General features: G+C 32.3%; 1 protein-coding gene across 4 annotated transcripts in view; it reads right to left on the bottom strand.

The window, feature by feature from the left end:
* RanBPM (Ran-binding protein M) overlaps positions 1 to 13238 on the bottom strand; it is a 56317-nt gene that overhangs the window by 5133 nt on the left and 37946 nt on the right. For 2 of the 4 annotated variants that reach the window (XM_088050182.1, XM_088050186.1), the window contains exons 2-6: positions 11387 to 11551; positions 11134 to 11339; positions 6722 to 6906; positions 5631 to 5743; positions 5015 to 5527 (exon numbers count right to left, since the gene is read on the bottom strand). In XM_088050182.1, coding sequence (XP_087906308.1) covers positions 5015 to 5527; positions 5631 to 5743; positions 6722 to 6906; positions 11134 to 11339; positions 11387 to 11551 — 1182 coding nt within the window. Of the gene's footprint in view, positions 1 to 5014; positions 5528 to 5630; positions 5744 to 6721; positions 6907 to 11133; positions 11340 to 11377; positions 11552 to 13238 lie in introns of all 4 variants that reach the window. The other 2 variants (XM_088050183.1, XM_088050185.1) reach the window with 2 other exon arrangements.

Raw genomic sequence — 13238 nt, 5'->3', positions numbered from 1 at the left:
TTAGCTCGCTTTAGATTGTAACAAAAGTTTTACTTGGTGAAATTGTCGCTTTGTCGATGATAATTAACGATTTCTGGTGTCCATAAAGTGCAACATGCCCGTTTTAATCAAAATTAACCTTTATAAGAGGAAATGAAGTAACTTGTGGAATTTTGGTGTAAACGTAGTTTGAAAAATAACTTGATAAAACCGCGTTTTTTTCACAAATTTTAAACACAATTTGCATTAGATTTAAAATAAAATTTCAGATATTTGTATCACAGATATGTTGGGAAAAAAATGAATTCGCAAATATTTCCGCAAAAACTCAAAAATCGCTAAAAATTATACTTCTTAGGCGTCGCAACGCCAACCGTGATAAAAAACAAATTTTTGCGTCAGCTTCTAGAGCTTTGTCAACTATAAGAGCGTATGCGAATTTCTAAAATTTTATCTTTAAAATTAAAGACTATTTTAGGGGTGGACACAAGTGTTTCCGGACCCTGTATATTAGCGATTCACGTTCAGTAGAAGTAACAAACGGATATTTTCGTGTCGCTACTTTGGATTTCTGAAATAACTAGGAATTAAACATTGGCTTCACTGTCTGTCAAATAAATTTGTCATTCAAATTTGACAATAAAACGAGATGGAATCAACTATTACAAGACAACCAGTTTCAAAAGGTAGAAAACAGAATATTTTCCTGCAGAAATCGGAAGGAAGATAGTCAGAAATTTCTGATTAAAATCAAATTTTGCAATGCACACCAAACAACCGGAAAAACTTCGTTTCACACTGCGAAAAATTAATTAGGCAAGACTGGTCAGCACTCATGGGAGACGCAGCTGTAGACAATATTCCACCAATCATTGTAACACTAACAAAGTCAGATTCAGAAGATGAAATCGATGAACTAGTTGAATTTGATTCGGAGCTCTGATGATTTTCTTCTTTTTCGTTTGGAAAATAACTATTTACCTTTAATGACAAACCAAAAACTGTCATTTTGATGACATCTGGGGTGCGATTCTCGAAATGTGCTGATTTGATTTAGTGCACTAAATATCCATATTTAGTGTGAAAATTGAAAAAGTGTATTCTCGACGCTCTGTGAACATTTAGTATGAAATTATTAGTGTGGTCGATAGTAGACTAAATTGCATGCTAATGTATTTAGATTGGCAAAATTTTTGATAAAGCAATGAAATTAGAAGAAGAATCTAGACGAAGGTCTTAACTTAGTAGCAGCAAATTTACATGAAACCAAAATATATAGAAAATTCCTTAAAAATGTGGGATATAGAAAATTCCGTGAAACTTTTCGATTTATTGAAGACACATTTAATTTCAAGACCATGCAAATCCTACTCCAAAAATTGCGGTGGTTTTAGTGTTATCATGATATTTTTCTTTTGCAACACCACTGATTGGAAAAATACTATTTCTTTAAAATCTAACACATTTTGTGAGACTGAATTATTTCCTTCTGTTGTCTGTTGGTGTTTAATAATGCCTTATTTTAAATTTTGAGCTAAGTTTTGCCACACCTGATGTATTTTTATGTTTTTTCTTCTCTCCAAAGTTATTGGGCATTTTTTCATGTAAAGATAGACATAAACTTGTCTTGTACAAAAACCAAAAGTTGTTCAGAAAATTTAGATGATTTCTTTTGCTTCTCAATAACACGCAAGTTATACTTTTTACCCTGCGCTAAAAGTTTGGATCCACGATAAGATATTCTCATGAGATTATGGTTTCACGAGTCAAAAATCGTATCAAAAAGTAGCAAAAACTATTAAATTTGTTTATTTTGCTGTGATTTCTTGTGGGGGACTTTAATGCTGCATTTATGCTTGTTGAACATTTGACTGGAAAGGTTAATTTTTTGAGATCAGTCAACCTGACAAACTGTTTTTGCGATGTTGCCAAGATAATATTTAGACCGCACTAAAATATTAGTGCACTTTTTAGTTTGATGATGGAGAATACACTATTCTTGATACCACACTGATTTTCTCGTACTAAAAATTTAGTGCACTAAACTTTTAGTGTGATTTCGAGAATCGCACCCCTGTTCTACAAGGCATTACACTAGAAAAGTTATAACCTTAGTTACACAGCTCAAAAATAAAAGTTACTAAAATTAGTTACTTCTGCCGAACGTGAATCATTAATATAGGACACTGGGCGGTAATGGGTTAATTAGTACTTAGAACACTTAAGGCTGTTCTACCCCTCAACTAAAATTCGTGTTTTGAAAAATATGCAACCCAACATACTAACCATTTGACACATGCCAATCATTCATAAGGGTGAAAATCGTCTGTAAAATTAGCATATTTTCTACCGCAGTACAGCAATAAACCAGGCAGATAAGTTTGCCTTGGTTCAGAGTTTGTTTCATAGATTTTTCTTATTTCGAAATACGATGTCCCTCGAAATTAATTTAATGTATTGAAAAAATTATCATTAATGATAATAAATTAAAAAGAATAAAATAAAGATGTTTTCCCATCTTGTTATTTCTTTTGCTTCAATGTTTACGCTGTTATTAATAAAATCCATTGCAACAAATTTAAAAATCTGGCGCATGTGTGTTTTGAGCACTTCAAAATAAAACAAAATATTTCAGGTAAACTATTTCGGAAAACAAAATTAGTTTTAAAATCTGTGTAAATGTGCTTTGACAGGTAGAGAAATTAGAGTGAGGTTTGCGAAGAAACCATAGTCATTACTAGTTTTCAGGTAGAATCTTAAAAGCAAGAAAGCTAATCCATCGTTCTAGAAGAATTCTAAGTATTATATTAAATTGTCTTTAAAATGTGATTAACCGACACTTCACATGACAGAATCAAAAGAAACAAACCCAACTGAGGGTGAGTTTTTATTTGATCGCTCGATACATACAGGTGTCCGGAAAGTAGCGCACCACTTTTCTCCAATTTTTCGAGTTTTGATGGATTAAAGAGGAAAAGTTTAATGCCAAAATTAACGATTTCTGTGCAGAAATTTTACGTTCAAAAGAATTTTTTACCTAAAGGACATTTTACGCAAAGGCATGGTGCAAAAAAAAAACAAAAAAACTTGTTAAAAATGCCAGAAAACTGTTTATAAGATTTTGTAATCAACAATCTCTATCAGTGTGGCATCGTTCACTTGAAACCATAGTTACATTACTCGTTCATGAACCGACCTGACTAACGCCAACAATACAACACCGACGTTCCTATGGCTTTGAATACTAGAAATTTATATTATTGGGGGAACAGTTCAGCAATGTTTTCTTTTTCCTAATTTTCTTTTAGTCCGCCTGCAAAAATAGAGTCTGCACTTTTTTAAAAAAAATTTTGGTACTCTGCTGACCACCCAATTACCTCCTTTCAAGATGGTGTGCCACTTTTCGGACACCTGTACATATACAGTCGCGGACAAAAAATCTTAGACGTCAATGTCATTTAATTGTTACATGGTGTAAAACCCCACTTAAAATATGCAACCTTACTTTTTTGTTCTGTCAATTTTGAGTTATAATTTTTTAATTTCAAAATTTTCAGTGTTTTCAATATTGCAAGGAACTGATTGTAGGATCATACCGCTCTGTACTAAAGATAATATTCTAATTTTATTCGTTTCAGTCTTGATAATTCTTAATTGTCAACTTGTCAATTCTTTGATGTTTTAAACGTCAGTAATAGCAATGACAATAAAGCACAGACTACACACAAATTTTTGAAACGTCAGAAAAGTGACGTTTAAGATTTTGTGTCCGCGGGTGTATGTGTTGTTATTTATTTTTTTGTTTATTTATTTATTTTTTATTTTCATCGCTTTGGAAAATATGAGATTAATTCGCAACAAACTAACAAACAATAAAAATCTTGGGTCAAAAAAAATACTTAGCCTTACTACCTTACTATTTTTGCATCTCGAAAATTGAAATGTATCTTATATTCGAGTTGGAATTTGTAGTCGATAAATCAATAAAGATCAAGTCTAACAGATGGAAAAAGCATAGCGATTACTGAATTACTTATTAGGTACATATTTTTGAAATCCAAAGGATAGACTTTGAGATCCAAAAGATAATTCAAAATTTGACGTCTCAAAACAAGAGTGCATCTCAATTATACGAAAGATAAGGTTTTTTTAACTTAGAAGTTGTTATTTTAAAAGTATTAAATATTTGTAAACACTGATTGCAAATAACATTAGCAAACCAGAATTTTACTTCTTAGAAATGTGTCAATCTGAAGGGGTAAACTAGGTAATTTAAAAAAAAAGTGGGGTATTATAATTCTTCTTATTATAATTCATTTTCTTTATTTTTTTAATTGAGTGTAATTTAATTGATAATTACAATTTTCGTTCGTTGGTAATTGGGCCAGCTTTATGCCTGGCAAGTAAATTTAGTAATAATAATCTTGATAAGAATGAGATTAAAATGTTAAGGGATTCATGAGCTTTAGCTCTCGGTAGTGAGTAGGTTTATATATCTGGTTGGGGTTCCAATGGTCAATCCCGACTCGGTCGAGCCGTAGTCGTCGAACCGTCATTAGGATTAGAGACCCCTGCTGTGAGGGGTTGTAAATCATTTGTATTTTGAAGTGTTGGTTGCCGACTTTTAGAAAATTGGGGACCATTTTTACATTACATTATATTTTTTTCTAAAAAAACTATTCATAATTGAAAAAAATCAAGGAGTTTCCCGGGTGTAGAATACAATTCTCTATTTATCAAGTCGTAGTTCAAGCAAAAATTCCTAAAACTGTGCCCGTAAAACGACATGGCGTTTTTTCAGTTTTTATTTTTTTTAAATAAATCTATTAAGAATTTTTGAAAATCACAGAGTTTCCCGTGTACATTTCGATATTGTCTACACGTAGAAAAAAAATGAAAACTCCAACTCTTAATTTGTGGCCCCAAAAAGTAATGGCGTTCTGCGCTATTTCCTATGCACTTCGGCCGGGGTAGGACATAGCCTTAAGTCAACAGTGTTAAGTTTGGCAGGTACTTACAACTAAAAGTCACTTACCCATATCTTCGTCTTCATTATCACAGCAATTGCCCTCCTGTGTGACATTATTACTATGGCTATTACCATTCTGATACCCGTTAGTGGAGTTATTTGATTTGCCGTTACAGGCATCTCCATGTCCATTCCTATACTCTTCTGTGGTGTCCATTTCAACATCACCATCATCTGCGAGTATTACTTCACTACAACTATTACCATTATGTGTAGGTGTCGTGTTATTTTGATTCATTTCTTCGACTGTTTGTTTCGATTTATTGCTATAACTTTTTGTCGACTGAATAACTGATGTTTGAATAGGACTACTAGATCTAGGTGAGACGCTATACGAAGGTGAAAATCCACTCTTCCTATGACAAATTTCCACATCTGAACCGTTTACCATTTCGACAAACTGACGACATTTGAGCATAAATAAGAGATTCTCATTATTCTCTAAAAGACCAGGGTACAACCTACTCGTCCTCTCGATAGCCTCACCCATCCTGCCAGCCAGGACTAATTTTAGAATTTCTAGGAAAAACAAGACAAAGTGTAAGCACAGAATATGCCGGAATTTCGAGAATGCTGGGTCGGCCAGATCTTAATTTTCAATATTTACAATGTGTCTACTTACTCTGTCGATTTTTAATTGAAACCATATCTTCGTTAAAAGGTTGTTCGGTAATGTGGGCGAAGGTCTCTGCTGTATTCCAGTAGCCATGATGGACGAGATACGTCGATACCATCCTGGAAATCATAGTCAACTTAAAAAAGAATCTTTTAAATAGATGTCTCCTCAAAATTGTTTACAAAACTGTAAAAGTAAAAAGCAAAAAAATGAATTAAAATATGTGTACTTATGGGTATATTTTTCTCTACCTTCTATAATACAGAGTGATTCTTATTAATATTAAACAAGGGGTGCGTTGTGTTTTCTTATACCATAGGATTTTGTTCAAGTTAGAAAAAACTACGTGCTTTTCACTGGTGAACGTTATTTTGCCATTTGTTACCAAGCATAACAACAAGCTAATAAAAAGTGTTCATCTGTCTTATACCAACCACAATCCGTAAATCTAACACTTACACCTGACTTGACAGATGACAGATCAGTGACAGCGAAGTTGGTGACATTTCGCGGTAAAAGAAATTCATTTTAATGGTCCAAAATGTGCTTTGACTACACTAGATTTGCATCATATTAGTTCGCATTAATGGTGCATAACAAGTAGCAGTAGTTCAATGTTCAATATTGCCGAAAAATAATTAATTATTACATGGACTCCAACCCCCGTCAATTCTACGCTTATGTGTAACACGTTCAACGAGTAGCGAATTGCACTACGCCCTACGTCAAAATTTGCAAAGCCGTCTATGATTAATATTAATAAGAATCACTCTGTACTATACATGAATATTCAGTTTAGTACTAAAGCAATACGAGGTGCATTCTCCACTGATTAAATTAATTAATGCAAATAAAACAGTACATTTTAATTTAAGCAATAATAAACTTTCACCAAAAGGGAAATTACCATCCAGTTTTTAAGGTTATTTAACGTAAAATGGAAAATGAAGCCATTACAAATCCAACTCGAGCTATTATTCATTTTATTTCCATAAATAATTTGAGTTATTCATTTTATTTATTCTACAGTTTTCTAATGGCCTTTTTCCAAATTACATTTATTTTTTTAGTTGCTCGTTTAAATAAATTTCACTTACTTGTTCAATATAGCCTGCCATTCCCCGTGACTTTCTGGTACTGGAAAATCGTTAATTTCCATCCTCGTCCTCGTCCCCAACTCCCTCATCATGTCTTCGATATCGAAAACGAAAGGTTCTTGTCCAAAATTCGCATCGACGACTTCGCCCGGTGTTTGGAGCCCCACAGTCGGATACAAATTGGGCTATAGAAGTTATTCACACTTTAAAAAGCTATCGTGAGGTAGATTTTAAAATTTGACAGCAACCATAATGTCACACTTCTTGAATGCTCGATCCTTTTTGATTTGAGAAACGTTGAAAAATTCACACTTTTTTAACTGTTAACTTGAACCATTCAACGTTGTGTTCAAGAGTTTGACTAAAATTTCAAAAAATGTCATTATTGAAAGATTGTGATTGTTTTTAACTGACGCCATCTGATGATCAATTATTTATCTATCATTTCTATAGCTCGAAGATTTTTATTGCATATTATTTTATTTTTATTGATTATTTTATGACAAAACCATGGGAATGAATGCATAAAGTAGAACACACGCTCTAAATAGAAGTTTGTTATGAGGCAAATGAAAGTAAATTACGTCAATGTTTTTTCTTGGCGTTGGAATTTTACTAATTCTGACCCTTCATGCGTTTTGAAATTATGTGGAAAACTAATAGAAACTCATAAACTTGAACCGTATAAAGAAAGATCAAGGTTTATGAACTGAAACGACTGACATACGATAGTGATAAATGACGATAATGAGTTTGCCACAGAAGATTGGTTTCCAATGTCATTAAATGCAATAATGTGGTTGTTGACGTACGATTTTTCAGCATCAATTTGGGGTCATTACTATAAAATACTATCTCAGCTGAAATTTTCCTTGATTGTTTGGTTATTTTCGCAAATTTTCGTTCATTTTCATTTAAACGATACAAAATGTGACGTTATCGCATTAAACTATTGGTGAAAATGCAAATTTTTGTGAAAACTGAATCCGACAGAAGCCACATTAAAAAAATTCTTTAATACTCTCTATACCCAAATAATAAAACTCACCCCTGTGTCCTATTCTTTCGCAGAAGCTAACACATCTGAAGTAAATTTATCAGTCTACTTTTTATAGCAGCAAATACACGACTGGCTTTTTAGACCCTGAAGTACTTTTTTATAACTGTCTTGATGTATTAACTTCCAAGAAAGAAAAAGTCATAAATGCTTAAGATAAGAGTGAAATGAATCACTATATGAGTGTTTTCTAATATTTGAATTTACAGAAGGATTTTATGAATAAATAGAAAAAGTAGTATAGTTATTCCTTTCTAGACTATCTTAAAATTAGTTCATTAATATCGTTATTATAGTGTTATAAAATACTCGACAAAAGACAAGATAATTTAATGTTATTAGTGTATTAGTATTAGGGCCAGTTTACACAATACTTGAAATTGAAATTAAGTTAATCTAGAAACGAATTTGATTATAGCTGACTTTTGATTGGGAAAACGATCACACTTAACATGATCTTAAGTATTTGATCGAAATTAAAGATTTAACTTAGCTTTTATAAATCGGTCCCTACTGTTATATACCTAAGTTAAAAACTAATCTTGTTTAGAACGTATTGAGTCGATAATAAAAATTTCTCTTAAAAATAATTATTTAAGATAAAAGTATAAAAAGCACAAGTTATCACTTTTTAAACGTCTATCTTACAATGCTATATCTACAGTTGGTTTAGGGTGCAAATATCCACCCAAATTTTAAATTTTTTATTGTGTTGCAAATGATGCAATGTAATGTGTCGGAATTAAATTTGTTTGTTAGGGTTTTTAAACAGCAGTCAAATCTGACTTCACTTGAAACATATTTAAGCACTGATTAACTACATAACCTTGATATACAGCAATTTTCATATACAAATTTACAATGTCAAATTCTGGAGAGACAATGATGCCAACATTGTCATCTTAAAATTTCAAAATGTAATTCATCACGATTCCAACCTTAAATAAAGAAATAAGCATAGAAAGACTCATTAAGCGGTATTTTTTGAACTAAAATCTGTTCAAGAAACGCGTACACGATAAAACAATAAAATTATTGTAAAAAAATTGTAAAAAGTTGATTTTGTATGTTTCACAAGACTGTAGGTATGTTTGCGAATAATTGCAACAAAGATCTTATTAAATGTAATTATCCTCATCGTTATCTATAAAATTATATGTAGATATACTAATTATGTAGTGTCTCCTTTTAATAAAAATTCTCCATCAGATTTTTTTTTGCACAATGATGAAGCGCTTGTGTATATAATATTCTCTAAAATTACTTATAATTTAGCAAAAACTTTGAATATGAAACACACTGCAGTAGATATGTTATCTACTAATTAAATAAGAAGCAAATCACGTTTCAACAAGTACAGTTGATGCAGATTTACGGTTAATGTATGCAAATTTTACTGTATTGTGACTTTTTGTCATGCGACATGCTCTTAAAAATAGTCATTTCGCATGGCTTGACTATGTTTAATATCACAATAATTAAAAGCGATACGTTTAACGTTTGTCCTTACGATAAACTTTTGAAAATAATAAAAATATATCAAAAAATCTAAAGTTAGCGTTTTATAAACAAGGTGACATGTCATTGAAATACTTTGGCATAATCTTCTCTAGGTCGTAAGTAAGCGATTGAGCACTGGATTAAAAGTCTAAAATAGTCAGTACTACACTCCTGTCGTACTAGCTAAATGATTAAAAAGGCGAATCCTGAGCACTACATCATTTTGACATGCTGGCAGCACTGCTGTTTATTAATAAAAAATTTATTTCAAATTCCAACGCTTGCTTCACCTCAGTTTTTATTTGATTATACGGTAGGTAGATAATATAGGTTCACAATGTACTTTTCCGAGAACTGAAGGTAATGTCATCTATATTCTCTAACAACTAAACATCATCTACGAATGAAAATTCTTGTTCACTTCTGTAATGTTTCGCAAAAACATATTTCTTAATTTACTGTAGTAACAGAGTTTAAAAAAAAAAAAACAGCAACACCGCACTCTCCCACCACTTTACAACCGGCAACGTCGTCGGTGGTGACTTTTTGGTGATAAAACCAAATAGGTTAGTTGCCTAATTGACAATTTGTACACACAAAACGTCCTTTCAGGCTGAGCCGACTCTTTTCACTAATTAATACTTTGATTTGCCATCCAACAGGTTATAAAACAAACGTTTTTAACGGAAACACTGCGTAATTTTCAGAAATGTCAAAAATTTGACAATTATTTTCTCACCAAAAATCTCCCCAGGCAACGTTGCCGGTTGTAATGCAGGGAAAGATTGCGGTGTTGGTGTTTTTTTTTTAAAAAACGGACTTTATTTTCGCATGCGTTTTGAGTGCATTAACGTTAATGTTAAAACATTAATGTTTTCGTTATCAGATGAGTTACCATAGCAACGGCGGAAAATTTTGTATAACAAATTGAAATTAATAAACAAATTAGAAAAAAATAGTATAAAAAAACTCGTGTTTTAATATACGACATACTTCTCGCTTTCCTCTAAAAGAGCCTTTAATCCACTTGAAAAACTTGTCATTCGTTTTACCATTTGTATTGGTGGAATTATTTCATTACACCCTATATTGATCTAAAATTAGTTTTGCTGAATTTAAAATCTGGAAAAATAAAGGGGCCACAGAATTAATGATATTTCATTAGCTATTTAATTTATGCTACGGATTAAGTGCAGTAATAAGTGATTAAATAAAAATTCTTTCTGAGTCACCTGAAAGTTCAAAATATGTATTTGATTAAAAAATTGTTGTTTCTGTTCCTTGTAATATTAACGTTTTAAAATGAAATCTATTTTGAAATGCGAATGTCTTTAAAAAAAAAATACATTTATCATCCGATTTACCAAAACTAAATGAAATATCTAAATAATGTAGATGAAAAATTTAACATCATGTTAAAATGTCAGCAATCATTAAATTAGTTTTAAGATTAACTTAATTTAAATTTCAAGTATTGTGTATGGAAGTTACCGGCTCTGTATGAAACTATCAACGACTAACAAATAAATTTGCAAGGCTACTCGTTTACAAATAATAATGATCACTTCATGTGTCAAATAAGGTATAATAATATGCGATTTAACTTAAATTAGCCCATTTTGTAGAAAAATATACTTCTCTTAGACAAATTTAGATTTGACTAGACATTTACCTGTCAGTACTAATTTATAAAATTAATTTTAAAGTGGCGTACCGTAAATCCCAATGAAACCGAGCTACAGTCACGCCTAATTCAAAATTAGCCCCTTTGCTTCGCGTGTAAAAATAATCCTTTCTTAACAAATATGTTACAATTTGTGTACAACAGCGCCTCCGTCCCTTGTTCACGACTTACAGGTAAGTCTGTGAAGGCTGTGCCTAAATGGTGTCCATTTTTCGTGTAAAAGCAAGTGTTATCTATAAGATTGACACCACATCCAATAACATCTCCTGTGGTGAACGTGGGTCCATATGGTTGTCCAGTACCAGATGAACAAAAAGAATGGCCGTCATCACCGTGATACCCATAAGATTGTTTGTCCCAACCTAGAAGAACTCCACCTCATTAAGGATACATCGATTGCTACGTTTCCACGTACTTGTATTACCTGGTAATCGGTTCATGTTAACGCCTTGGGCAGAAAGACCAATGCCCATATAGCCATCGCGACCTTTACTAACAATTTTCACTTCGAAGTAGTAAAGACCGCACGCTGCTGGGATTGGGTGTGTTGCTTGGACGCTGGCTGCATCTCGGTGAGTTTTGCCGTGACCTGAAACATAAAAAGATTTATAGTAACTCGAGTAGTAACTTTACCAGAGATGTCAACAACAAGAGCAAAAACAACGGTCAATGTGAAGGTAATATTAATCAAAGGTGCGTTGACATTTTTTGGACATGTGTTTTCTTACACCATGCGATTTTGCTCAGGTTAAAAAAAACTGCGTGCTCTGCAGCGGTGGACGTTGTTTTGTTATTTGTCACCTGGTATAACAATGAGACACGCTCACAAAAAGTGTTCATGTGTTTTGTAACAACCGCAATCCGTAAATCGAACACTCACACCTGACTTGACAGATGACAGATCAGTGACAGCGAAGTTGGAGCCCACTGGCGTATCATATGGTAACATTTCGTGGTAAAACAAATTCAGTTTAAATGTCCAAAATGTGCTTTGACTACACTAGATTTGCATCATTTCAGTTCGCATTAATGGTGCGTAACAAGTAGCAGTAGTTCAATGTGCAATATTGCCGAAAAATAATTAAATAATACATGCACCCTAACCCCCGTCAATTCTACGCTTATGTGTAACACGTTCAACTAGCAGCGAATTGCACTACGCCCTACGTCAAAATTTGCAGAGCCGTCTATGATTAATATTAATAAGAATCACTCTGTATATAAGCACTTATTTTAAATAATACATTGCTTCGACAATAGTATGTGTTACTGTTCAAAGTAATAAAACATTAAAGTAAATGTCACATTTAGAATCGACTTTATGGTGTGATAGGTCGTAATGGCTACAAAGGAAGACAATATATACTAACGTCTCTTTTATCAAAACGGTCAGATAACTGTAGGAAAATTTTCATGAATACTAATCGATGCCTTGTTTAGCACTAAATTTATTTGTGAAATCACCCGATTTTACATCTCTATGGCTTGAGTTGAGTAATGTCGTCATTATCCGAACTTAATCTTCCTACTATTTTCAAAAAATCCATGCATAACAACACAGAAAACCCATTCATCATTACCCAGACTTTTTCCAAGGATTTTTGCTGCTTCCGTTCATTATAAGTCCAAGCAAATTATGCTAATTATATAATCCAAAGAGATTCATCGGGTGATAATAAAATAAGAACACAAATAATAATAATACGATTCGCCCTGCAATGTTCTTGTAATTGTGGCAAACAATGTTCTGTTGTTTTTTTTTTGTAACGATTTCTTTACAGCAATCAGATGTGAAATTTTTCGATTTATTTTTTATTCGCCAAAGGTTGAATTATGTGTTTGTTGCGTAAAAATATCATCGAATTTAATTTAATTTTAATCTTCAAAAGAAAACAAGCTGTTTGAGGGAGCACATCTGGTTTTGACAATATAATGCAAACAATAGAAAGAGAATGAATGATAGAAAAAATGCATACAAATTGAAATAACGTGTGATCCACAAAATTTTTATTTATGGTAGGCTTTGACAAAATTTACGTAAGTCGAGAAAAAATTTGACAGTAGTTTGACATTTGTCATTTGATTTAATTTCAGTTAGTTTTCAATACATTATTGATTTTGCAGAGACACACGATACATTTTCTCTTATTTGCACCTCGTAATGTTACATATTTTCATCAAAAAATTGAGGTTATATCAAAAACAAAATTTCACTCCGACATGACTTCTATGTTTGTCTCTCTCTTTCATGGCCTACTCTCCAAACAAAAATTTTG

The sequence above is a fragment of the Gnatocerus cornutus genome, chromosome 1, assembly GCF_029298725.1.
Source record: "Gnatocerus cornutus isolate USDA-ARS CGAHR chromosome 1, icGnaCorn1.1, whole genome shotgun sequence".
In the NCBI taxonomy this organism is placed as follows: domain Eukaryota; kingdom Metazoa; phylum Arthropoda; class Insecta; order Coleoptera; family Tenebrionidae; genus Gnatocerus; species Gnatocerus cornutus.
The sequence above is the reverse complement of the archived record's forward strand: the minus strand, read 5'-3'. Positions and strand labels throughout refer to the sequence as shown.